General features: G+C 33.7%; 3 protein-coding genes and 1 long non-coding RNA gene across 5 annotated transcripts; 1 reads left to right on the top strand and 3 right to left on the bottom strand.

The window, feature by feature from the left end:
• Window positions 1-260: 260 nt before the first annotated feature.
• Window positions 261-12,488, bottom strand: LOC102807091 (protein salvador homolog 1-like). 2 transcript variants are annotated; one of them, XM_085492981.1, is made up of 8 exons: window positions 11,964-12,488; window positions 9,487-9,669; window positions 9,034-9,102; window positions 8,643-8,759; window positions 6,315-6,396; window positions 5,493-5,597; window positions 4,446-4,639; window positions 261-4,337 (listed from the first exon to the last, which is right to left on the bottom strand). In XM_085492981.1, the coding sequence occupies exons 1-8, from the start codon at window positions 12,052-12,054 to the stop codon at window positions 4,081-4,083; spliced, it is 1,098 nt and encodes a 365-aa protein (XP_085349107.1). In that variant the 5' UTR covers window positions 12,055-12,488; the 3' UTR covers window positions 261-4,080. The 2 variants fall into 2 exon arrangements, with proteins under 2 accessions (XP_085349107.1, XP_085349112.1); XM_085492986.1 differs by lacking the exon at window positions 8,643-8,759.
• On the top strand, window positions 12,488-17,215 carry LOC100376902 (radial spoke head protein 4 homolog A-like). The gene is made up of 12 exons (XM_002741067.4): window positions 12,488-12,932; window positions 13,204-13,265; window positions 13,364-13,491; window positions 14,421-14,519; window positions 14,635-14,811; window positions 15,018-15,075; window positions 15,197-15,310; window positions 15,435-15,674; window positions 15,789-15,898; window positions 16,040-16,181; window positions 16,292-16,409; window positions 16,600-17,215. Exons 1-12 carry the CDS (start codon window positions 12,709-12,711, stop codon window positions 16,829-16,831), a joined length of 1,704 nt encoding a protein of 567 aa, XP_002741113.1. The 5' UTR covers window positions 12,488-12,708; the 3' UTR covers window positions 16,832-17,215.
• A 2,448-nt stretch (window positions 17,216-19,663) lies between these two features.
• LOC100376751 (eukaryotic initiation factor 4A-III) lies at window positions 19,664-26,644 on the bottom strand. Its single transcript, XM_002741066.4, has 12 exons — window positions 26,499-26,644; window positions 25,690-25,762; window positions 25,470-25,536; window positions 24,908-24,970; window positions 24,605-24,737; window positions 22,585-22,665; window positions 22,256-22,397; window positions 21,778-21,916; window positions 21,338-21,453; window positions 20,654-20,761; window positions 20,306-20,433; window positions 19,664-20,107 (listed from the first exon to the last, which is right to left on the bottom strand). Exons 1-12 carry the CDS (start codon window positions 26,626-26,628, stop codon window positions 20,091-20,093), a joined length of 1,197 nt encoding a protein of 398 aa, XP_002741112.1. The 5' UTR covers window positions 26,629-26,644; the 3' UTR covers window positions 19,664-20,090.
• On the bottom strand, window positions 23,593-24,098 carry LOC146748602 (uncharacterized). The gene is made up of 2 exons (XR_014927008.1): window positions 24,032-24,098; window positions 23,593-23,702 (listed from the first exon to the last, which is right to left on the bottom strand). It is a non-coding gene; the product is annotated as an uncharacterized LOC146748602 (long non-coding RNA).
• Window positions 26,645-27,625: the final 981 nt, after the last annotated feature.

The raw sequence follows: 27,625 nt of genomic DNA, 5'->3' as shown, positions 1-27,625 counted from the left end.
TATGATTAAACCAACATTTTTTGTTTGTATGCATATTAAAGGGCATGCCCCTCAGGCCAACAAACGTATACTTACCATATACGGTGTTGGTAAATAAATGATTATAAAATTACCTCGTGTCAATCTTCCTAATCACACTGATTCATAGCATACTCAAACCTGGTCTAAACTCTGAACACATTGTCAGCTGACACACTTTTTTCCCCATTCATTTTGGTTCTCTGTGGAAGTTTTCTCAGTTACTATAATTCAGACAGTCATATTTTGCAGCATGCACTTTATTTTCATATAACAACAATTTGAAATTTATTTTGTCTGATAGTTGAGAAGATCTGATAGTTGTTCAGCAGAAAAAATTGAAAAATTTTAATCATGCAATAAAAAAAGCTCTTGTCAAAATACAATTGGTCTAGAATCCGAGTGTTCTGAAGGTCTGAGACCTAGACATTATGCCTAGCACCACTGCCTAAACCTGGTCAGTCAATTGAACTGTCGATCATCTGGAGTTTAATTGCCTGCATCGATGACCAATGAAGACTGTTCAAAGTTTTTTCCATTATTATAAAATCTGAATAGCTAATGAGTATACTGGGCATCAATGCTAGGCATATGTTAGAGATCTCAGAACATGTATAGATTCTAGGCAAAGATACAATGTACATTTTACTATATATTTACACATGTAAAAAGTTCATCTATATATGGATATTCTAACTATTTTATATTTAATCATTATTGATAGAGAAAATGCATAACAGAGAATCAAGAAATGCATAAAGAAAATAAATATTTCATAAACAAAATTACTTCTAATATAAGCATAAGAGGCTGCATTCCAGACAGGGAAGGCTTTAAAAATTCAACTGGCAAGCAATGCATACAATAATTAATTCAATATTGCACTTTAAAAGAAGAAACAAATGGACACAAACTAATATCGTGAAAAAAAACATTGGTTCTAGTGTTCAGAACTACATGCAAGTTCTAATTCTACATTGAATCACCTAAGTTGTCATTCAGTGTGTGTTGAAATTTTATGTAAATAAACAATGTATTTTACATGTGTTATGGGATCCATATCGAACACAACGTGATACAACAACTGTGATGTTTTTTACAGTAGTACTGTTAATTTGGCATGAGACAAATCCAAGAAAATCAAAAAATGTAGTGAACTCGCATTTTCTCAAATGAACAAATATTGAACGTTTTACAGTACAGTTCATACACTGGTTGCTGATTAGTAATTGGTTCAAACAACAAACAGCCAATAGGAAGGCAAATCTTTCAGGAAGTAAAATCACCTACATAATATATACCATTTTTTGGAGAGAACTGAATTGTTAGAAAAGAAAAATTGAAACTTTCTTTTGAATGGATGAATTATTAGAAGTAGATTAGAATCAGTGGTAACACCAATGTAGAAGTCTATGGAGGTTTATTTAGAGAGAAAAGGTGTGAAAATGAAGTTACAGAGAAAGTAACTAGTTTCATTTCTCATCAATAAGAATCGTCCAATCGTAACATCAGGGTGGATTCAATTACTCGCAAAAAATATTCAAATAGCTAAAATAGCCAAAAATAGCAAAAATCAGGTGGTCCAACAAGTATTAGGATTGCAATATAAATATCATAAAATTTAAAAAATAGCCTGTGGTAATTATTATATATTATTATGCAATAAGTCATTGCATCTGGTGCTGGTGTAAAAACCCTTACTTCATTCATAACTTCTGTTTATTATTGTAGACCTAATTACAATCTATACACATACACTGAATATAAAAACATGGCAATGACTAGTGACTGATGCGATTACACTAAAAATACCACAATGTCACTTTTTACAGGGTGCCTGTTTTTGCACTATGTATGCATGTAAAAATGGGATCCATACGAACAAAGATGGCAGCATTGAGTTTTGAGCACATCAACAAGTATAAAAAAAAGGGAGACATTAAAAAAGGTTTAACTAGTCAATTTCTGAAATGATTGAAATGTATTAACAATATTTATTGTGAATCGCCTCAAGATTGAAACTCGTTTGTGATTGCCATTGTGTGAGTGCATTGGATTGTGAAAGAATCATTTTTTATAAACAAAAATCTTGCTCATGCAGTGACAACTGTCTTTTTGTGAAAATTATTTTCACATGTGTTGTAAACGTTTCATTGAATCTGATGACTATTGAAATGTGAACATTTCATGTACATATAGTAAAAGGAATGATTGATCATGGCATGACACTGGAATTAAGGAAGTGCTATGATCACAACTACTAAGGCTACTAAAAAGATTATCAATAGAAAACTGTAATTTATACACACATGTAAAGCAAAATATTGTTCTGACTCATATTCTACAAACTCAGTAGTGTTGGGCCAGATAAAATTATGAGAAGGGTTGAAATTGTCCTATAAAAAAGTTTTATACAGATATTCCGGATAGAAAAAGCCGAACCACAATAAAATTTAAGAACACTTAAACGACACTTAAATAGCACTGAAACGGCTAACAGAATAAACTAAATAATTGAACACAGTTTCTTCCAACAAAACTGTCCAAAGCATAATATTTTTTGGCTCAATTTTCCTAATGCATAACCAACTGGTTTATTTGTTACCCCACACAGTACTGTACACTTTTAATTTACTTTTCTATGGATGATGACTTGTTTTTAAACAGTGATCATTTCGTCAGAATAATTCATGGTTATAAATAGTCTTCGTCATGGTGAAAGTTATATAATTTGTCATAGCCAAATAATGGCAACTGGCAAAGAATTAATGGGAACCCAAGTGAAGTTGGACTACCACAGACTACTCAGGGAAAGTTGAAAATATACTGAATACACAGAATACAAATTGAAAGTAAAAGAATATTAACCCTGTTCCCCTTTATTAAACAAAATGACCTAAGCATAAATTTTATTGGCGAGTGAAGTAGGCTCACAAAAAAACAATAAAAAACAAAACAAAAAACACAGTCTCTGATCCAGAAATAAGCAAAGGCAAACAAACTTCAAAATATAATTCTTACTCAAATAACATTTTAGCAAGATAAAGTATACTCTATGAATTATAAATATATTTTATGATAACAGTATGAAGCCTATATTAATGAGGTCTCTCTGTTGACATTCGGTAAAATTTGATATGTAGTGAATGAACACATGTCACAAAATACACCCATAAATGTTTTAAAGTTGTCCTATCTATTTGAATCAGTTGACATGACGGAATCTATGTTACATGATGAAATCCGTGTGATATGACAAATGCAACAGTGACACAGCATTTGCAAGATATCTGGGTTTAGAATTTCTACAAAATAGCCAAAATTTACCTATCACTCTTGAAGATTCATTGGTGATATGTTTACAGTTTATCTATAATATTGGATACGGTGGTAACATCTGTTTTGAGCTACGTTACTTCATATGTACGGTATTAAAATTTGAATATCTGTACTTGGCCTTGGCCAACAAGTCTCATGAAACAAATGCCAGTCAATCATGAAGTTGCATACACTGATCCATTACTCACATTAAAAAAACAATAAAATAAGCCTATTATACACATGAACATCAGTGAAGTGTTGGATAAATCCATCTACCCAACTGAATAATATTTTCAACTCAATCACACTCTCAATATCCTACCAATTCAATAGTGAAGCAAATGTCATTTCAATGCGCTGTTTCACCAAAAGTAGTACAGGTAACAAATGTATAGGTTTGTCAACTTTGTGACGTCCTTTGTTTACTATCTAATAAATAATATCTCTCAATAATCAGAATTAGCTTATGATCAGCATTATTGACATTATTGCCCATAATATGTTTCAACACACCACCTGCTGGAAATCTCCAAGGATATCCAAAATGAATGGTAAAAAATGGCATCAGCAGGCATTGAGTTAACAATGACAGACACATGGATATTTAACAGTAGCTGTAAACAACATTGTTATTTTATTTTTGGGTGCGAACGACCAGTCCTTGCTAACTAGCCACTGTGCATGCAAGCACAGGCATAACGGAAACAAGTGCAACCTGCTATAGCTAAACAGAATATTAGTTTAAACCTTGATTTCTATGTTGTCTTCCGCATCAAGAGCTTTTTCCTGCAGTTGTTTTTGTCTCAGTCTATTCTCATTAATTAAAGCAAGTCTGTAATTTTCATAGTCATTAACAACTGATTCCGCTTCCTCTTTGTAAAGTCTTGTTAGCATACTTTGAAAGAAATCCAACTCGGGCAGTTTGAACAATTCCCACTTCAGTTTATGGTCATGTTCAAAGGGAGCTTTAGCATATACCTTCAACCAGTGTGGGATTTCTGAGGAAATAAATTCAATCAAGCATTAAAATTGGAAAAACGAGTATGTTAACTGCAAAGGCAAGTTACAACCAAGCAGTATTAGGTCACAATGGTATGGATCCTTACCGGTATATAGATGTGGATTGGGTGGCACCATTACTTCTGATCTTTGATGATGTTCCCCACTGTTCGAAGGTTGCTGATACATTGGTAATGGTGGTGGCGGTAATGGCAGTGGTAGGTTTATGTTTAATGTAGGATTATATCTTGCCACTGATGGTGCATTGGGATGTCTGTACTGTGCTTTTTTAGCTATATGACTAAAAAGATAAATTAACAAATACTATTAATTATAGACATGATAATGATTAAAAAAATTGCTTGTTGCTATAGAAACTAGGAGCCCCCCACCTACCAAGTTCTCAACTGATAATTAGACCATGGATTCTTCTATAGAGCCTTTCATTATGGCATGATATACAAGTAATGCTAGTTGCTATGGAAACAAGAAGCCAAAATAATCATTAGTGATCATTAGACCATAAGATATCTGAAATGATTAGGTCTAATTAGATATCTACTAAGGAGTTCATAGGTTTCAAACATAATAACTAAGGCAAACCTACTTTTACAGCAGGCTAAAATAGTTGAACACGCCCAACTCTGCACATGGCAGGCAGTTACAGAGTGGTTTTGCAACATCTGAATGCATACATATACAGTGAATTTGAATGTTTTATCAGAAGTAACATAACAAGACTAGCTAACATTGACCAATACTCTTGCTAGAATGTATCCAATCAGTGCAACAAAAACGTTGCACAATCCCTAGAACTATGGCTCTCACTAGCTCAACTTGAACTCATCTGAAGCCTGGGGCTCAGTAATTGCATACCAGGTGCAAATGTATGTAAACATTTTGTGCTCACTGTAATCCAAGTTCAATTTCAGTATGATCTGTTTTGTCTTAAACTAATCAAACTAAATGATTATACAATTCATACTAGCTCATCTGACAAGACAACTGAATACAGGATACTTTACAAACATGTGATTGGTGGATGATCCTCCTAGACAATATTTTTAATTGGTTAGATGAAGGTCGAAATAGTTTGTTGCAATGTTACTTACATCAAATTTTATATTCATATGGTTAATAAAGTATCAACTCACTTGACATAATATACACCATGTTCAGGAGATTCCACTTTTTCCCAGCCTGGTGGCAGACCTTCCCTTTCCAATGGATGATTCCAGTGGGTAGTCTTAGTATTGTGACTGTAAATCAAAACATAATTCATAACATTATATCATCCAATCTACTTTATGAGCTCATTACCTTACATCATAATATTACCTAAATGAATAATACAACCCATGATGCCACAAGTTGTACAATTTTTTTTTATACAAAATTAACTAGATATGTTGTGAATATCGTTATGTTTACCATACAATATTAGTTAGTGATGTTTCATGCTAAACGTCACAACTGTGACTAACATTGCTATTTTTATTTTATTGTTAAAATTGTTTTCATTTCATTTTGTTCGTTGTTGCTATACACTGTACTGATAGAAACATGTGTATTTTTAAAGATGCAATATCATTATTGCATCATTGTAGTTAATTAATTGATGGTTTAAAAAATGTTGTCTTTGAGCCAAACAGAACAAAACAAGGTACCCCTTGCATGGAATGCCATTTTGAGATATTTTGGTCTTAAAATGACATCTGGACATCTTGAATTGGATCATGAAACAATGCACATGCATATGTCTGATATAATATGTGGGAAGTTTCAACTCAATCCGGTCCAAGTATGTGTGATAAAGCTGCATACATATGGACACACAGACGCACACACAAATGTAAAAAAAGTTCCAATTTTTGGACAGCCTTCTAACAAGTAACTAACAAGTACGCAGTAATAGTCCTCTGTATTCAAACCATGTCTGAACGTGAAACTGATAATTGCATGTGTTACCTACTTACTCTATGTAAAATTTTCTATTCAATGTTCTAGCTGCTGTCCATCCTGGTGGTAACGGTAGATCTTCTGGCTGTGATACATTGCCTAGTGGTAGAATTGTCAAACTATTATGAACTTGACTCATAAATGTCTGGATAGGTAACATTTTATATATTAGTGAGAAACCACCAGGGTCATGGCACCATGAGTCCCATAAATTTCACTGATAATTAGTTATGTATGTACAAATTAAAAAAATATTTATTTTAATTACCTTCACAATGAGCCTTTATGCACACTTCTTAGTAATTTACTTAGATACAAATCTACTATCAGTGTGAATTTCTCAATTATTTTAACAACAAAATAAATGTTATTAAACGACAAAAAGTATAATATTTGAAATTTAATATATTATTGTTAAAAGATAACAATATACTTAGAAAGTACCTTTCAGGCTTATGCCCATTCTCATTTCCCTATTTATGATTTTTTCACTGAAATCTTACTGAAGTTTTACCGTTACTTACTAATTATAATTACCAATTTAATTAATAAATAAGTATTTAATCAACAATGTTGTTATGAAAATCCTGATAAAAAAAGTGTTAATTTCCGCTATCTTTGCCACTTAATTCTCAGTCAGCAATGCCCTGGTTGTAGATAACTAGCATCAGTGTATAGAATTTTAATAATTTGTAAACATTTAAAAAAAAACATGGTTGACTGAATTTCATTTCAATGTTAGGAGGTACCACATAAAGTTGAAATGTCTCATCATTTGTACAACACAATAATCTTCTCATTAAAAGGTTAACCTTTCTACAATAATATGATAACAGTAATATCACTTAATCTCTCTGCTGTTTAATTTAATCCTCTGGTGCTAAGTGGTGCATGTGTTTACATTTCCATTGTACCAAGTATCCATTACCTACTGGGTACAGTTACTCTGTATTGATCTTACTACTAGTAATGTGTAACTGAAGTGACTGGGTGTTTTGTTAGGGTAGAAACCTATGCATAAATTTTGAGAAAGTTAGCCATAAAAAGACAATGTTCATTGGTTTATTATGAAAAATAATTGAGCTATTGTCCCATGGCACAATGAAATAGCATTCCTTTGTGTGTTTCAATGAAATATTTTGAGAAACTAATATTTTTCAAAAATGTTGATAAAACACAATGTTAAAGAAAAATTACATTTTTCAAAACTTGTTAAAACCAAGGTTTATGAAATAAATCACAATATATGATTTTATATATGATCAACCTATGTCATCAGACTAAAATTTGAGATGACATAGTAATATCTTTGCCATGAAAATCTATGGTAAAAGTGTTATAATACTGACAAAATGGCCACTATCCACGAAATTTACATTATTTTCTTGAAAATTAGGCTGGTGATGCTTATATTGTCCTGGAGTACAATGTACCGGTATTGCAAAATTACCGAACTCAGGGTATTTGCATTTACAGGTTATCGTAAAATTCTCAATTTGTGCAGATGAGAATTTGATGATTTTATGGCATTTGAGAAGACAGAATTTTTCAAAAGTGTTCTATGACCACAGAGAATTTGTCACTGCTAAAAAATTGCAGGATTTTCATCGGCTTACGAAAATTTGTCTATCATAAAAGCAAAGGGGTTGTTTATAGTGTATGCATGTAAGGCTACATGTATAATACCATTTGATATAACTTGACTAAAATGACTAAAAAATTAGATATTTTTAGACCTGTTTTCCCAATTTTAATATATATTAATCATTAATTTTCATTTTGCATACTGATCCTACATATATATATTCCATTTGCTATTTATTTAAACATTTCAATTAATTTCAATCATGGAAAGTTTACCATGTTGAATGTATTGAAGGCGAAGATTGAAGGCATGGCATGATATTAAAAATATAGTGGAAAAGTTAATTAAAAAATTTAAATTAGGCAAATAAAGATTATAATTTGGCATCTTTAGTAAAAAAGAAACGAAAAGTATTTTCTGGCGTAGATGATTTTTTTGTGCCAAATAGTTGAGAAAGATTAATTAAGACATTGCAAAATTATGCATAGTTCAAGTTGTACTATCCCCAAAACGTTTAGCCCCCTCAATTTACTTTCGACTGATGATTGGTTCTTGAGATACCAGTAGAACAGACACACATATACATTTAAACATAGATAGATACATTGTGTGCTACACACACACAAGTAAAAATTATAGCCCATTCCCAACATTACGAGAATATTTCATAAAAGACGACAGAGAAGTTCTGATAATACAGTGCATGTGATGTAACAAGAACAATAATGATGGTAATGAGAGTAGAAGTAGATAAGCTAACCTAATGATTCTACTGAGGTAGCAGCAGTAAGGTCTAGTCCTGACTCATACTGTGATGGTGGCTGTTGTTGTTGTTGTTGTTGCAAGTATTTATCATCATAATGACTACTGGATGCATCTATGGGTAGCAAAAAACAAAAGCATACACACAACACGTGCACAGCAATATGTCTACAAAAATATGAACACTCTGAAAAGTGAACGATGCAAACAACTGTGCTTGACTAGCAACAAAATTGTAGTGTCAGACAAACAAAAATAACTTGCATCTATTTATGAAAACAAAAAACTATACAAAAACAAAAATGTAATATTTAGCCATTTACTGTCTGTGTGATATGAACAAACAAATGACAACATTTATAATTATAATAATATCATAATAGAGGTACCTGAAACAGGATTTTGTGGAAAAAGACTGTATGTACTGACACTTCTGCTGTCTGCTCCCTTGGAGTATCCTGCAAAAAAAACACAACGAAAATTATTAAACTGAGGAAAAATTAAAATTACAGAGAAATACTAAATGTGAATATGATTCCATATGAAGACAGCATTTTCACAAGTATGATAACTCTGGCAGTAATCTAAAGTAAAATATTAACATATCGTACTCAAACTAATATTTCAATCGAAATAAAATGAAATTATAAATTGCTCTTTTTAATTTATCTGAATACATATAAAAAACAAAGTTATTACAAAAACACTTTTTTTAATCAAAAAATTAATCTTTTGAGTATTATTCAAAATCAAATTTACTACTTTATATCCTAACTACAAATGTAAATTTTTCTATTAGACGTAACCTTACATATGTTAAGCAATGATACAATTAATCTTACCACACTCTGACATAGCGCCTCGGTTAACTGAAGACTGTGATGATGTCAAAATATCTGGCATTGACATATCTGAATTTGCTCTACTTGAAAAAGCTGGTGTTCCTGGAGTTGATGAATCGTTTGAACTAGAACAAGATCGACGCTGGAATGTTCGACCATGACGAATCACTGGTGACATGTAATCTGAAATAGATGATGCAATTATACAATTAATTAATTAAAGAATTTAATTATAATTTAATTATCAATTAATTAAAGAAACGTGTACTGGACTGCATGAAATGAACAATTCAAATTTATTTCTTCCATAAATATTAAACTTTTAATAAAAAAGAAAGTATCAAGTGCAGTTTTGATAAATATTTATTCAAGTTTTTTGATGAAAATTTCATCTTTTAAACTTATCTAGTAGTATAATGTAATTACTATCAACAATTTAAACTGGACCACTAGAATGAAATTGGCAACTACTGGTCAACCAATAATTCAATGAGACATAAGAACCAGCATTTTTCCTCAATAGAGAGTACCCCGGAAGTCTAATTTATTGAAAAGAAGATAAGCAAAGTACCTTTTAGCTACATTATGTCTTGAGTTATACCACGAGCATATGTAATTCAAAAACAATTTGCATACTGCTGCTCTGTGCCTATCCAACCCTCCTACCTTCTTACTTTTCACACTGTTATTCTGTATTTATTCAACCCTTGCTTCCAACCTAATTTGCATACTGCTTCCTTGTGCCTATCCAACCCTAACTCCCTCTCTTCTATGCACACTGCTACGTTGTGCCTATCCAATCCTTTCACAAACAGAACAGTGTTATATACTATGTTGTACACTTCTTATGTCTTCTCAAAGTTTGCCAAAAACTGTAACATATTTCATATAATTATTATACACCCTTCCTTCTCTCTACATAAAAGTAGGATATTTTGGGGGGAAATATAGTGCAAATATAGAAATGATGATGACACAAAAATAACAGTTTCATTCACCTGTTTTAATTAATTTATACTTATGTATTTTATCAGATTTACATTTTAATCATGCTGTTGCATTTGTGGTGCTATACTCATAAAGTGTTTGCATGAATCCACAAAAAAGTCACTTTTTCAAATGTGAAAATTAAAAAGCAATGTTTGTCACTTCAACAGAATGGCCCAATTTCCAACAGTTCAATACAGCCTTTTGTTGGTAAATATATATATATTTTTATTAGGGCTGATCAGTATGTAAATTCTATGTTGGACAATATCGTAACTATGTGCACTTCATATTTGACTATACCTGTACATCACTGTAACAGTTCTGCTTGGGTCACACACAGAGATAGGTGTACAATAAAGGGCCAAATCTCAGTCTCGGGCCTGTTGCATTCTTCATGCAGACAAGTACAATACATGTACATGTTTATCATGTATATACAAATCTTTTCAGCCTAATGTACATTGGTTTTACCACATAAAGGTTAAGTCGTGGTGGTCGTCGCGCTGCACATGTGTGACATTTGTGTTGATAAACATTGATTTTCCCACAATCTAATGCGCTCTTCAAATGGAATTTGCAAGTATGAGATTTGACCTGGGCGCAACTTGCACTGATTACAGCCGGTGACTCCTTTGATACCCTACAATCACCTAAAATTACCTCATTAAAGCTTGGAAACGTATTAGTTCGTACTTGTTGATCTGCGCAACTGTCTAGATCGCCATCTTTGTTTATATAAGACCCATATATCTCGCGCATGCGTGGTACGAAGACTACCGCCCTTTATATAAGTTAGACAGATAACAGATTGAAATGGAAAAAAATAGACACTCAAAACTAAAAAAATCCAGTAAAAGATAGAATTTGATACAAAAAAATATAGATAAAAACATAGATGATAAATATACTGTCAGCATGAATAATATTACTCTAAAATTAAGATTCTATCCAAAATAAAAGATAGTAAACTATTCACATATTTACTATCAAATAGAGAATCACATATTAATAATTAAAAAGTTCGCTGTCTACCAGTATATACTCAGAAACCCTTTTAAACTAATAATATTTATATTTTATGAATTATCACATAAGAGTTATTATTATTATTATTTGGGTTCATGTGCTATCTAAATAAATTTTCAATCTAAATGTCTAGTATACCTGTTGATAGAAATCTGACCTTTTTTTAATGACATTTTAAACAGTTATACGGGGTACACAGATAAGAATTATTCTGTACATTAGTTAATATTATACTACCACATTCTCAGACAACTATGAGGTGAAGGGGTGGAGTTTGATAAAAGGTTGGTGAGTATCAAGATAAACCAATATTGTTGCATTTGTATTTTAGAACATACTAATGCTGCAGAATAAAATGCAATTTTTAGGCTTAATTCTTACTAATTTTTAAAATAAGTGAAATGTGATGGTCACAGTGTCATATATCACATACGTTAGTAATGGGACTATTTTTTACTCACCTTTCAACCACGGTGAAGTTTCTTTTTTAGTGTATCGTCCTGCCATACCCTCGGTGATATTGGCCTTCGGTTCTTTTTTTCTGGACAGCATGTTGCACGAGATTGAATGTTGGATTATTCGCTAGCATACGCACACGTACATAATGTGTACTTCACCGTTATTTCGGATATACGATACAGGCGGTCACTGAACCAGTTCAACAAATTGAGAAAAAAAATCGCGTTTACCAAAATAATCGTTCGTCCTTAGCCCATGTTACGCGACGCCAGCGACATCAAGAGTACGAGCGATCTATCCGAACACCTATTTATACGCCCCCAGAAGTATATACCAGTCTAGGAATAGTGAACCACAGTTATCTACCATATAATCTCCAGGTAAACGCCGACAAAAGAAGAACACAGCAAGTGTGAGCACTTTCGTTGACAAAAATAGCGCCATCTATAGTTGATATTTAGAGGAGCGCACACATTGATGACGTTTTAGACAGTGCTGACGTTATGCACAACGCAGGTTTATTTACCGAGCTCAGATCGCATAGCAACACTGATGAACCACAAGCAAACGGGCTGCTGAAGAGTCGGTTATTGTATCCAGCCACTGTTTTCTACACTCCTGGGCTGAAATTTGCGATCTTTGGCGTGCCAATAACACTTTTGACAACGTCTGGGACAAACCAACACGATAAAGAACGTTTTCTACCGACTTTAAATTTTAACGTTTATCCAGAAGACCGCAAACAATATGTCGACGACAGACGAGCCCGAACAGCAACCTCCAGTCGAAGAGGCAAAGCCAGAAACCCCTAAAATTGCTAGTCCTGTGGGAACTCCTGTTGCTGTAGCTACACCCCGCGGATCTGTGAGTTCTGCTCAAAATGTGAATCTAAACCTAAACCCTAAAGAGGCAGAATTTACGAATGCAAAAGCGTTTCTCCTGACAGCAAGCACCAAAACAAATATTAATTTGTAAGTATAAACGCTAAAACATTTCTCCATTCAAACTATATTTAACAAACATACTTCACTTGGTAAATATAACGAATCAGTACAACATATAGCTAACTTACTGTTTTATTGGGTTTTATATCACCACAGTGACTAAAGGACTGTGATTTCACTCAGGCTGCTCAAATTCAGGTCAAACTAATTGTATTTATATTAACATGTAAGTTGTAACTGGAATTGTTTATCTAAACACGAAATTTAAAAAAATGGTTGCCATGTTATTTTTTTCTAGATATGATCACCTTAGCAAAGTTATTTCAAACATTTTAGATGGAAGACCTGCAAATGCAGTTGGTAAGTTCTTCACGCAAATTTCAGTTTGAGTATTACCAAGTATTATATTGTGTGACGTTTCCGAGGTGTTCTATATAATCAACACTGATTTGTTTCAGACATTTTTGAAGATATAAGCAAAGATTGCAAAAGAGATAAATTTATATCAAAAGTTGATACAATCCAGGATAAAGTAGACCGTTCCACTGAAGTTGAACTTGCTGAAGTGCAGAAACCATTGTTTGAGGTGAGTTATTTATTAGGCTATGATACAAAATGAGACATGTTTTACTTGGTTACTTTCATTGCATTAATTATTCACTGGGTTTTAAAATGCTGCTTTTTCACATGCAAACAACCATTTGGGGGATGAAGGAAATTTGTCGTATTACACATAAGCAGTTACAAAATCAAGAATTTATAACCGAGTGAATATGCATGAAACCCTAAAATAGTATCAATAGATATCACTGCTTTTATAGATAGTAGTTTGCTTGTAGAAATTTAGTTGACCATGAATGTTTGTATGATTAATTGATTGGTCGGAATGATCTGTATTTTCAATTTAAGTTTTAAATAATTGATGTTGTTTATAGATTTTGTTCATTTTTTTGCTGAATACTTTTACTGATGCTTGATTAGTACAGTGTGTTGTCAGTCATTTTCGTTGTGTATAATAATGTATTTTTTTATTTAATTTTTCATGAATGTTGAAACAGGAAATTGTCTTATTTATTTCCTTCCTTTTTTACATATGCATGGCTATTATTGGAGTCTTTGCAATTCAGCTTCCCACATATTAGCATGTTCATGCATGTTTATCTCAAATTTTGTGTCTTGGAGTACTCCTAACATAGATATCAGAATTATTTTCACTCACTAAATAGGATAACAGTGACAGTCAACGCAAAGTCAAAGACAAGTTTAATATATCAGCTGCTTTCGCATTTCAGAAGGTATTTCTGTCAAGAAGTCATGCGTGCTCCCTAACCTATGATCCGACCAATTGACACCTGTTCTGCTGCATCAAATCAGCATCCTTTAGTCTAACCCGCATTCTCATGTTTGGATGTTTTCTTCTTGGTTCTGATTCTGTGCTCACTCTTTTCTCTATATGCAGCACATTACCTTCAGTTTGAGTGCATGTCAAATTGTATTTGTTAATTATAATTTCAGAAAAATACTGATGAAGGAGCTGATATTGAAGTAGAGGAAGATAATGAGAGCCCATTACCAAACCTGCCAGAACTTATGTACAACTTTGAACAAGCTGATGTGAGTATTTTCGAGTTTATTTTAGCATACAATATCTGAATTTATTTTTCAATTAAATATTGTAAATCCAGCTTGAATTTGTTTTAATTTCAATTGTTGTCTTTCGTCATCACAGGTTGGTGTTAGCAGAGAAGAGATGGTGCGAATCTACTTGGCACTGAAAAATCTAGTTGACAACCACCCACTACAAAGTTGTAGGTTCTGGGGTAAAATAATTGGAACAGAAAAAAATTACATCATTGCAGAAGTTGAGTATAGGGAAGGTGAAGAAGAGGAGGAAGATGAAGAAGAGGTGAGTGGCTTGTTTGCTTGTTTAGACATGTGTAACTTGTTTATCTGACTTGACTATTTGTATTGAGTACCGTTTTTATGTGTTGGAAGTGTGTTTCCAGAGTTTGGTAAAAACAAAGTGGTTAAATTGGATGAATGGATAAGCTAATTTAACTGAAGCTCATCAGGTGCAGAAAGTAAAGTTAAACAATTTTATTTGTCATTTAGGAAGCAGAAGCAGAAGAGCAGACAGAAAAAGAAGATGATGAAGCAGGCGAGGAAGGAGGTTTGTAATCACTTTGTACCTGTAGTAGATGAGAGACTAGAACATATATTATCTAAGGCCACCTAGTATCTCAGTGCGTCAAATGTTAATAATTAACTCTTTTTTTTTTTATGTTGTACAGAAGAAGCAGAGGAGGATGATACCCCCAAACCAGACTGGAAACCACCACCAGTTATCCCACGAGAAGAGAATCGTACAGGCGCTAACAAGAAGACGTACTTTGTGACAATTGAACGTGAGTCTTGTAATTCATTGCTACATTTCTATTCACGACTACATACAATGTATTACTTTGTCATTTTAATGCTTTGAGTCAATGTGTGTGATCTGATGTTCTTCATTCATTTCCCCATTTTTAGCTGGAAAGATGTGGACGAAGCTGCCCCCTGTTACACCTCAACAGATCTCTGTAGCCAGACAAATCAAGAAATTCTTTACTGGTAGATTGGATTCTCCAGTTATTAGTTATCCTCCATTCCCCGGTAATGAAGCCAACTACTTACGTGCACAGATTGCTCGTATTTCAGCTGGCACACACATTAGCCCCCTTGGATTCTACCAGTTTGATGAGGAAGAGGAAGAAGAAGAAGATTCTGAAGGTATGTTTTTATTACAGCTATCTATGCATTCAGTTCAGTCTTCTGCATACATTATCTTTGAATGTTGTGTAATTTACCTGGATGTGAATAACACTCTATTCTCTGTCTTTGTAGGCCGTGACTCATTCGTAGAGAATCCAGACTTTGAAGGAATTCCAGTTCGGGAATTAGTTGATCCCTCTCTGTCAAATTGGGTGCACCATGTACAACATATCCTACCACAGGTAACGTTACATTTTGTTTTATAAATTGAAATTAAAACATTGTTAGTTGAACCAGCCACAGTTGCTACATCATGACTTTTGCATTACAGTAGGTTCATTGACTTTCTTGCCTAATTGTTTATCATGTAAATTTAAATTCAGGGTCGCTGTTCATGGTACAACCCAGTGCAGCAGCAAGAGGATGAGTTTGAGGATGAGGAAGAAGATGAGGAGAGGGAAGAGCCAGATGAGCCAGAACCAGAAACAGGACCACCACTTCTGACCCCTCTGTCTGAAGATGCTGGTAAGTTTATAGGAGATATTGAAGATCTTTCATTCCAATATAAATACACATATATGTCACCTAATGCATACTACACACATATTTTCAAGTATGTTTTTATTTTATTACAGAAATTGACAACTTGCCACCATGGTCAGCTAAGCTCTCTTCCAACCTTGTTCCTCAGTATGCCATTTCAGTCCTTCACTCAAATCTGTGGCCTGGTGCACATGCGTTTGGCACTGAAAAGTAAGTTACTTAACAATGTTTTAGTACTATATGATTATCAGGCAGTGGAGAAGTGGCTGTTAATTATCTGATAATTCAGCATGTTCAACTTTGTTCCGTGCTTCAATGTTCTTTGCTGTATCTTTTCAAGCACAGGCAGCTGTTTCCATCATTGTTTTATTGATATCATTTTTAATTTATTCATCTTTAGGAAATTTGAAAATGTGTACATTGGTTGGGGACACAAATACCTACAAGATAACTACAGTCCACCACAACTACCACCAGCAATGGAAGAATTCCCAAGTGGCCCAGAAATCACTGAAGCAGAAGATCCAACTGTGGAAGAGGAGGCAGCATTGAGAGCCGCACAACAGGAAGCGCAAGAGAATGCAGAAGAGATGGAAGATGTTGATGAAGATGAGGATGAAGAAGATGTTTAAATGCCCCCCCCTTAAAAAAAAGAAATATGAACTTGACTCTATTTTCTATTTGTACAAGCATTCCACTCTCGTTAATAACTACAATATCTCTGTATTTTGAGAGAAAACTGAAAGTGTGTAAATACAACATATTTCATTTATGCATTTTACTATTATGATGAATATTGGTGATTCATTTTTATTGCTTACATACTCCTGTAAAAGTCTATTATGAATTATTAAGTGCAGTCAACATTTTTGTAAATACATCTAGTTCACAAAAATTAAAATTGAGTTGTAGACTGAACTTTTCACTCTAATTCTAGTTCATGTTTTTTTGTAATATTTTTTATGTATTATGCGACACTGTTTAATAATAAAGGTTTGATATGTTGACTGATATAACCTGTTTAGTTTTATTTGATGTATTCACCAGATAATGTTAGCATTATCAGCCTGTAATGGCAGTGGTAGTTAAATGTTATTGAGTTGCACATACTTCTCTGCCAGTGTATTTCTGAGTTAAATTAACATCAAATTAACATCCAAATTGATCAAAAACGTGATTGAACCAAAGTTATTTGATGACTTGTCTTTGATTTAATTAAATGTAGTTTCATGCTCGTCTATATCCATATCTCAGGCATTTAACTGTCTTTTCAAAACTGAAAATTCAAGCTTTATTATCAGCGTAATTTATTGCTAGATTGGAAACCATAAATTGTTTAAAGCGCCCTCTATAGTCAGAGAATACAACTGACATTGTCATTCAGGATTTTATATGTATGTTAGAATTATGGATGTTTCATCTTCTCTTGCAATCGCATTCTCTACCAGTTTGAGCACAAGCTCAGACGAGCGTGAATGTAACCAAATATGAAGAAACTGCATATTATATCAGAAATATTTCATGTTGGGAGATTTTCGCTCTTTTCTAGTATAATGAATCTGTAAAACTAAAAGACATAAAATTTCAATTTTTCAGGAAATAGTATAAACTACATTTGAAAAGCACTTGAGTATGGTCGTTATTGCGAATTGGTTTTCCATGAGAACACATATTGCACATGTATGTGTGTGTATATAGCGAACTATCGTAAAAGTAAAACCTAAATATCATTTTAAAAAGGCTGCTGGTGACCCATTATTATTATTTGTAGAAAATAGCTTTCTCTACCAGCTCATTATCCTGAGTTTACAAAAAATGGTTTTGATTGTTAAAAGGTAATGTTTTATTTGTTCTCCATAGAGCCTGTGTATTAACTGCATAATATGAACTTATGATTTTACCAAAACAAAGGTCGATGACCCCCATTTTTTGTTATTGCAAATACTTCATAATAGAATAAACTTACAGTGTACAAAAAATGAGAACATCTTAATGTATTTGTGGAGATGTATTGAATCTTGGAAGCTGAAAATGTATTTCAACAAACAGCACCACCTAGAGTCAAAACACAATCAAGTAGATAAGCAGCACAATGTGTCAGGTTTGGTCAGTACAACTGAAGAACACCGCAACTTTCAGATTTGATTTTTGGCCAAGTTACTCAAAACTTAAAGGGTTTTCAGCTAAGCTTTGCTCACAATACAACTATAAGGCCATAATCTTCATTAGGTTTATAAAAACAGAGCAAACTATTATGTGTCAAGCATAGAAGTGCAGGGAATGAAAACATTGCACAGGATGTTCTGAACTGTAGGCTAGAGGATCGTGTCTTAGTTTCTCTTATCTGACTTATCTACCTGTGAACAGACATGCCACCAACAATCCAATGTCAGTAGCATGTTTGTACATGTAGTTTAGTTGTAGCTAGAAAACAGAGAAGCAATCATGTGGAGCACAGCATTAGTCGTAATAAAAGAAATTGTTACCAGGGAATCCCTCAAACGTTGGTTCAGGATATGCACTACCGTATTCACCTATATCTAATAATCCCTGATGTAGAGGTTGTTATATGTAGTAGCATGCTTAGTAACCTGCAGAAAATTTCTGAATCACAGATCAATTAATCCATCAGCTTTTACCATATAATTTCCTTGATTTCCCCTGTGGTGACCATTAATCATACTTCACACCAAAATAATTACTTGGCAAATATTGCCCCCCCCCCCCCAATTTTGCTTATACTTTTTGGGAACTTTTATCCAATTCATTCTACAAAGACATGTACATACACAGTATTGTATATTTTTTTCATATACCATAATTGGTTAGAATTGTTCCCATCTGAAGTTCAGCCAGTATTTTTCATGAAATTTTTTTTAGATACATTACCGATAATATTTCAAAACACATTTTCAATTTTGCCTACAAAGAAAGATTGTACCAGCCACAAACTGCTTCGTTAGTTCAGTTGATGCATCATGCACTGTCCGCGGAGTCTGGTTTACTGTTCAAATAGCCTTTTACCTTCATACACTTAGAGATATAGTTTTATTTGGGTCTTTAAATAATTTACTGAATTGTGCGAAATAAGATGTGTATTGAATTCAATTTTGAAGGATATTTAGCATATTATGGATCATTTCAGACTTTTTCACACATATTTCACACAAGAGCTTCAATACAACTGTATTAATGATTTCAGAGTGAAAGATGGCATTCAGCTGACTATCTCCCAGTAACCCGTACTAATCTCCATGGTGTAACTTGCTAAGAAATGAATCACAAGACATCAACAACAGCGGACAGGATAATTGTTTCAAGATATTTTTTTATTAATAAATGATTTAATCAAACATACATACATACATACATATGAATAAAAAGTATGTGTTCATCTGAAAGAAAGTCACTAAAAGAGAAATATCATAATGGAGTCGTAATTGACAGAAAAGATAAAATATTCATTTTCTTCAACAGAACACTTTGATCTTCCTACACATTGTAAGTCACAAAAGATGAGTTTTAGGCTAACGTACACAATCACAAACCAGTATTTTTAATTCATGATCTAAATGGAGCAGGGTTTTACATCTTGACAGTGATGTTTAAACTAGTGACTTTATCTAAGAACACAAGATGTGATGACAAAAATATTGATATTGGTATAAATAAACACAAGGCGAAAGTTTTTTTTTGAGGGGGGGGGGGGTGTTATTTCTATGGACTTTTGGTTCCAAAGAGTTATGTGAAAATAAGATATACATGTGGTTTTCATTTTATGGTGTTGGGGTTCACTGATGTAGAACATTGTGCAAAGTGACTGTACTCTTCAATGTTGTTGTCATCTTGGTATTTGTTCACATCCATGACCAGAGCTCATCAGCCGCCAACTTAGATCAGATCAGCAACTGTAAAATAAGACAATTTCTTGTTATTATTTTCTAATAATAAAGCGCTAAAACTAAACCTGAATCAAGTACCCACTACCCTGTGTAACAAGAGAGCAAGGACAATGTGCTGATTAATCTTGTCAATTCTAAAAAGAGGCAATACACTATTTCATTCTGCATGTAGTGCTTTGTAAACATTTTAACCACTAATCTTACCATTCATAGGCATTTCATCAATCTGTGTACTGTAATACTGTTCAATATCTCTCAAGATACGAATATCATCACTTTTGACAAAGTTGATAGCAACACCTTTACGGCCGTATCGACCAGAACGTCCAATCCTGTTCAACAAGAAACATTTTCATGTTACTTAAAATTGTTTAATAGATAAACAAATGTAAACGAGAGGCAACTATGCACATATTTTGCGAGTCAGAAGGAAAATGTGACATTTTGTAGCATTGAACATCAAGTCAAAATAATTCATGAACTGATCTCAAATCATAAAATGGTAAGGGTGGAAAAATTGACAACCAATGGTCATCAGATTACAAGGCTTACCTGTGTATGTACAACTCACGATTGTTTGGCAGATCGTAGTTGATGACCAGTGATACCTGTTGTACATCAATACCGCGAGCCCATACATCAGTCGTTATCAACACTCGACTGAAAAAGAATCAATTAATTTAATATCTAGCATCCTAGGAAAGTATTCTCCCCAGGATATGGCTACACATATATATGGCTTAATTTTACTGCCACACAGTTTGACACTGTTCATTATCGTCAAGAGATTTGAAAAAAAAAATACAAAATGTAAAATGTTGTTGAAAGGTTGCCATGAGTTACCTTATTTTAATGTCTTTGATTGGATAGCTGCTTGACCATGCATCAGTACAAGCTTACTACAGTTGTGTAATTTTGAATTTGTGACTGTGTCGAAATCATTCTAACAACGAAAGAGTATCTATTTTTTTTAATGTCCATCTTTGGCACAATTTGGATGTCATAGCATTTTTTGGGGACAGAAGTGCATACTATCTATAAAGCTCTATTGGACTACAATGATAGAGGGACTGTGATTAGACTGACACTGTTGTGTCTGTGAAATTCTTGCAAATCCTGTCAACATTGTGTGTTTTTTGCACCTCATTTGTTATTTCAACTAATTAGAACAGTTGAGTAATTAGACAATGAATGAGCATTTTTTTTAGCTAAAACATAAGTTGAAAGTTGAGTTACCTGGCTCCTGATCTGAACTCCTTCATGATTGCATCTCTTTCTTTCTGTGGCATATCACCATGCATTGAAGACACTGTGAAATTAGCCTCTCGCATCTTCTCTGTCAACCAATCAACCTGAATAAACAATCCAAACAAAGGTATTATTGCACAAGATTGTTGATTGAGCCCAGCATGTATTCTGCTTAGTGCAGGTTGAACGGTTATACCACGTTTCCATTTGGAACATATTACCGTAATACATTTGAGCCTCTAATGTCAATACAAAATCTCCATAGATGTATAAAGTGACTGGTTCCACCAAAACTGCACATGCAAACAACAGCTTTTCATCAATCACAAGTCTCGCAAACTTACCCTCTTGCCACTGTGTTTGCATTAAAGTTTTCACACTGCCAAACACTTAGCTCTAGGCAATGTTTGCCTGTGACTCAAACTTACCTTTCTTTTTGTGTTGCAGAAAATAACAGCTTGTGTGATTGTTAACGTGTCGTAAAGATCACAAAGTGTATCAAATTTCCATTCTTCCCTCTCAACCGCAACGAAGAACTGTTTGATTCCTTCCAACGTCAATTCATCACTACACAAAGGAAAATTACACATAACTTGTTTTCAGTACCTCAGTTTTCATGAAATCAATTTGTTATCCTATACTTGTACATGGATCCATGAAACAACTGGACTACAGTAAAATATTTTATTTTAGCTGAAAAGACTTTTGGGTGTTTTGTATGAAATTTATTTTCACTGATTTCCGACGAGTTGAATGTAAAATATACGAAAAAAGGTATATTCACTGGATTTTATTTTCACTGAATCTTTCCCTCAGCGAAAATTAATTCCAAGCAAAAATAAAGAATTTTACAGTATGCCGTACAAAAATAGTCTAACCATGTTACATGGCATTCTAAACACATACCGTTTAACTAATATACGAATTGGCTCTGTCATAAACTTGTGAGTCATCTCAAGTATTTCATGAGGCAGTGTAGCACTGAACAATATCACTTGTGTTGCTGGCGGCAGGTAACGATACACATCGTAGATCTGTTCTTTAAAACCTAAGAGACAATTCAGATAAATTAACATATTACATAACTTAATGTTAATATGGTGGAGGAAAACACTATTGCCTGTCACTTAGGAGTTGAATGGATGTACAATAACATGATAGCTACTATACTAGCATCACGACAGGCATTAAATTCTCCTACGATAAATACTCAAAAATTGAAAAACACATCTTACCTTTGTTTAACATTTCATCTGCTTCATCTAAAACTAACAACTTGATTGCTCGAGTTCGTAGATTACGTCGCCTGATCATGTCTATGTATGTTAAGAAAAACACTGATGTGAAAAGTAAATTACCGAGCTACAGAACAATATTTCAGCTATTGTTAAAAATGGTACTGTATACATCTTCAAGTTTAGCACAACAAATGAGCATACTTGACAACATTAATCAAATACAGTAGTATCTGACAAACTACTGTAGAATATTTTATTTTCGCTGGAATTCCCTGAAAAGGCATTTTGGGCATTCTGTATGGAATTTAATTTCACTGATTTTTGATGAGTTGAATGTGAAATATAGGAAAAAAAGTATATTCGCTGGATATTTTTCACGGAATCATCCCTTTCGCGAAAATAAATTCCAAGCGAAAATAAAGTACTGTAAAATGACTTATTTTCGCTGGATTTAAATTTCGACGATTTACCATTTCAGGCACATTCAGTGGGTTTTAAATTCACGGTTTTATCATTTAGATAATGTGTTCTATGATCAATTTTACATATTCACTGGGTTTTAATTTAGCGTATTTTCCAGTCAGCGAAATAAGCTAAATTAAAACACAGTGAATAATTAACCCTTTTACAGTATTCTACAGTAATTTTGATTTGATGTGTATCAGAACACGATAAGACTAAACAAAGTTACACAACGCAGTGTTCTCCCCAGAAAAATGTCTCAGAGTGGCGGCTAATTTGCATATAATTTACATAATCATTAGCATATGTCTGGAGATAAAGAAAACAATAATGTCAGGCTTGCATGGATGAAATTGTGTCTTTATTTTTTAACAAATTTATGTACAAGATTAAATGAATCTGCTGCTGTCTGATTTCTATGTAATGTTGATTCTTCGGACTTTCATGGAAGCCCAGTGGTCTGCAGCTTTTGAGAACGCCGTGATTTTCTTTGCTTCCCACTTCTAATGACATGGCCTTCTTGTGCATCTCCGAGTGTGCGTGTTTATCTATAGCATATTTCGTAATATTTATACATGGCATACAATTCCATACCAAAGAACTATTTCTGGATGTTTTTAAGTTGAATTTTCCACATATGTGACACAGCATTCCTAAAAGATAAGAAATAGGAGCGAATCAATACTTGTATTTAAAAAATATTGTCACGATCAACACGAAAATAAACAAATTGCCGCCATTTTGAAAAGTCGCCAAAATAAAAAAATTGCCACGATAAAATTTACCCAACTATTTCAAAACACAATACTAGTATTAGTTATTTTGATAAATCGTAGCCAACAATTTTTGAACTTCCAGAAAGAAAGTCGTTTCCAAAAAAATGTTTCGACGATCGGCAAAAAATGAAGCCATACAAAAGTTTACTAAACTAGGTCAGAATACGCTAGCAAGTAAAACGCTACAAATAAATACTTTTTTTTACCTTTGCCATCGGATGTTTCTCTCAGCCACGTATATTTTGTTGTCCATTGTGCATCTAATCCATACTATCTTTTTTTTTTGCACCTTTCGTTGTAACATCATCTTGGACACGTTTAGTACCACTGCCGACAGGGGTACCGGTGACCGTGTTGCTGGTGGGTTTATCGCTCGCAACCAGGGGCCCAGCAGGGCGTTCTACGCGAAACCACAACGTAATATTTCTGCTGTTTGACATCGTTGCTTCTTCAAGCCGAATATGCTACTGAGAAAATGCTCGCTATTACCCCAATTAAATCGGGCGAAAGTGTTTATTGTCGAAGTACGAAGCTGTATTAGTCCATTGTCTTTGTGTAATCACTGACATGTTTCCATTCACACCTGATTTAGCTCACAATAACGGACGCTGATGACGCTGACTAACAGATTCGCACGTGTATTTACAAGCTAAAACAAAGAGTAACAGGAAATGCCACAGAGTAGCGGGCAATCTCTCAGAGTAGCGGCATAAATAATAGAGTAGCGGCCCCGCTACGCTAAAACGCTTTGGGGAGAACACTGCAACGTATAAGGATACCAAACACTCTTCCAGGTGTACCCGACACAACATGTTGACCATAGTCTAATTTTCTGATATCTTCACCGATATTTGTTCCTCCAATACAGGAATGACACTGCACACTCATGTAATCACCCAATGCTAAAATAACCTGCAAAACGCAAACAATTCAACTTGAAACACAACCATAGTAACAGATAATAATTGCAATACTAAAATTAAGGCTATGAGGTCATTATTAGAAATTGACAAAAATCATGACTCTAAATAAAATAAAATCCAAAAAATTAGAATGCAATAAACAGAAATGAATCATCTTACTTTTTGTATCTGCACAGCCAGTTCTCTTGTGGGTGACAAAATAAGTGCCTGCGTTTCTCTAACCTAAGAATCATGGGAAAAACATCTTTGTGAACAAGTTTTTTAAAACATTCATACAGGTTACAGTTTAGCATTTCAAACATTTGTTTGTGATTTACCACACACTAAACAATTGTATTTCTAACATCTAATACTAACAGTAACACCATACAAGGTACCCCCGGCAATACAGACTTCTACATTGAAACAACTGATCTACAATTTAAAGATCTGGAATGATCAGAATTCCAAAATAAAAGACACCAGAAAACCAGATTATACAGTAAAATATTCAGTAGAAAGATCTAACTGCAAAAAGTAGATTATCAAATTATATTGTTTAACACAGAATTCTGAGAAGCCTAAATTATCGGCAACCACCTTTTAAAGAGGCCACTTTTATAAACACAGACAAATCATACATGTTGTTCAAAACTTTTTACAACATCTATGGCAAGCCAGACTTTTATTCATACTGGAAGGACTACTTTTGTGACATATCAGCATCATTTTTGTGACTCACCTGTGTATCTAAGGTCTGCAGGATAGATATTGAAAATGTTGCTGTTTTACCAGTACCCGACTGTGCCCTAAACAAATCATAATTAAGAGGTTAAAATGTACTTAATATAATACATTATACGGATAGTTCCTCATTTGAATAATTATTAATATGTTATCGCACTCTGTTCCAGTATAGTTCTTGTATCATAACCAGTATATTAAATGGCTACAGTACTTACTGTGCTATAACATCTCGACCTTTCACAACTGGTCTGACAGCTCTCTGTTGAATGGCCGAAGGTTTTTCAAAACCTGAAAATTAACATTGCAAGAGTTTTATGAATCATCAACAATTAAAATCTTTTGAGAGCTTTAAAAATAAGTTCATGCAATTGTTTTCAACACATTGTACAAAGCTTTGTATGACATCTACAACTAGTTTTAATTTCAATTTTGGTATGATAGGGGTTCTGAACAAATTATTTAAATGTTACTATTGTCATGTGTTGTTGATAAAGACTGATAAACAATTTTTATTAGAATGACTTCTTTTGCAATTGAACATGCTTTCTTGAGGACACCCTGAAATCCACAATAAAGAGGCATGCACATACAATGAAATTTGGAAGGGGGTTTACAAAAAGAAGTCTATCCTTTTGTTAATAAAAACACCTTAGTAGAAATGTTTCAAACATGGCGGTAAAAAAGCGATTACGGGTACCTCCATATTTCAAGGTAGGAAACCAACACAATATCCTTGTCTATGAAATGCGCCGCCAAGCGGTGAAAGTAAAAATAATCACTCTGTAGTTAAGAACAGAGTTTTTAGTGCAACTGCAAACAGATATACTAGTCGCTCAAACATTATATGTCGACGCTTTTTTCTATATCATTCCAACTTAACTACAGGAGTTTTGACATCATACACGTATGAGGGAAAACAATACATTGTTGTGTACTATAGGAAGACTCGTCGAAACGTTATGGTGACGTATTTTTCAGAGCGCGTTTCACTAGTCCGTACATCAATTCTGGTATTCAAACTTACCGTACGCGTAGATCCCTCGAAGAAGGTCCTCTCTAAGACCCATATTGTCGAAGGTTGGGGTCACCTGGACCTCTTCGCTTGTTTCAAACTCGACATTCACCGCCTCAGAAGTCAACACACGCCGCGCCATGTTTAATTTGTTATACGGAAACAGCAAGGGATTGTGGGACCGAAACTGGCAGCAGCCTCGTTCCAGACATCTTAAACCCTGTATAACGTCTATCGGCGGATTTATACATTTATTTTTATTTATATGCCACACAATACTAAATGAAATTTGTTATGGTCTTCCATGTTGTCACTTAAATACAAGATATATCATTCAAGAGTGTCATTAAATTCATTGTTTGTTGAGTACTAAACAGCGCCACCAAGAATACGGTGGTAGGTGACTTAATAAGCAAGTCACACCTTGTCTGAATTTGATGAAACAAAAATATCTTGCCAGAATGAGCAGGAAATGAAACAAAAGTTTACCCCATAAACACTTTTTAGTGATTTAAATTGTCAATTTCTTTCTTAGCAAATTGAAATAATTTATCACAATTAGAGGCACAAGGTAGGATGGAGGTTGTCTGTGCAAAAGATTTTAAACATTCGATTGAGAAAAGACAATTTTTTTTTTTCATCACCATACCAGAAATAAAAATAAAAACTTTAGTGAATAAAAAAAAATTCAGTGAATATTACTACTTTACTGAATGGTGTAGTATTTGGGAGAGAGTGGTAACTGCCTAAACTGAACAGGGACTTGAAAAAACTGTTCACTTTGGTTAGTGGTCTGAGCTTTAATGAGTGTTTTAAAATCTAAGACCCTGGGAAATGGTGTTCGGTTTAGACATGTTTTTTTAGGTATATGAAAAAGAATTTGATATAAATGGCAGATATAAATATATTCTTTTTTTATCTATTTTTTTATGTTTTATATGCCATGAAATAATTTAAATTTTGCTGGTCGTCAATGTGGTGATTTTATGTAAACATATGGTAGAAACATTGTTGAATTTTAAGCCCAAAACGTGACTAATCATGTTGATACAAATAGCTTCCCTCAGGGACATGGTAATGAAAACAACAAGTACAGCAATTGTCTGTGATCAGCTGTTCAATTGACAGACAACACTACG

The sequence above is a fragment of the Saccoglossus kowalevskii genome, chromosome 2 (assembly GCF_978046115.1).
Source record: "Saccoglossus kowalevskii chromosome 2, keSacKowa6.1, whole genome shotgun sequence".
NCBI lineage: Eukaryota > Metazoa > Hemichordata > Enteropneusta > Harrimaniidae > Saccoglossus > Saccoglossus kowalevskii.
The sequence above is the reverse complement of the archived record's forward strand: the minus strand, read 5'-3'. Positions and strand labels throughout refer to the sequence as shown.

What these genes read in the sequence shown, in the direction of transcription:
- LOC100376751 (XM_002741066.4), bottom strand. Translation starts at nt 26,628, where the DNA reads ATGGCGCGGCGTGTGTTGACTTCTGAGGCGGTGAATGTCGAGTTTGAA. An exon ending in TGGCTGTGCAGATACAAAAA is followed by an intron (nt 24,738 to 24,907) that starts GTAAGATGATTC and finishes TGCGTTTTGCAG; the next exon opens with GTTATTTTAGCATTGGGTGA. An exon ending in GAGTTCAGATCAGGAGCCAG is followed by an intron (nt 20,762 to 21,337) that starts GTAACTCAACTT and finishes ATTCTTTTTCAG; the next exon opens with TCGAGTGTTGATAACGACTG.
- LOC100376902 (XM_002741067.4), top strand. Translation starts at nt 12,709, where the DNA reads ATGTCGACGACAGACGAGCCCGAACAGCAACCTCCAGTCGAAGAGGCA. An exon ending in ACCAAAACAAATATTAATTT is followed by an intron (nt 12,933 to 13,203) that starts GTAAGTATAAAC and finishes ATTTTTTTCTAG; the next exon opens with ATATGATCACCTTAGCAAAG. An exon ending in AAGACCTGCAAATGCAGTTG is followed by an intron (nt 13,266 to 13,363) that starts GTAAGTTCTTCA and finishes GATTTGTTTCAG; the next exon opens with ACATTTTTGAAGATATAAGC.
- LOC102807091 (XM_085492981.1), bottom strand. Translation starts at nt 12,054, where the DNA reads ATGCTGTCCAGAAAAAAAGAACCGAAGGCCAATATCACCGAGGGTATG. An exon ending in TCCACAAAATCCTGTTTCAG is followed by an intron (nt 8,760 to 9,033) that starts GTACCTCTATTA and finishes TGCTACCCATAG; the next exon opens with ATGCATCCAGTAGTCATTAT. An exon ending in TACCTCAGTAGAATCATTAG is followed by an intron (nt 6,397 to 8,642) that starts GTTAGCTTATCT and finishes TTCTACCACTAG; the next exon opens with GCAATGTATCACAGCCAGAA.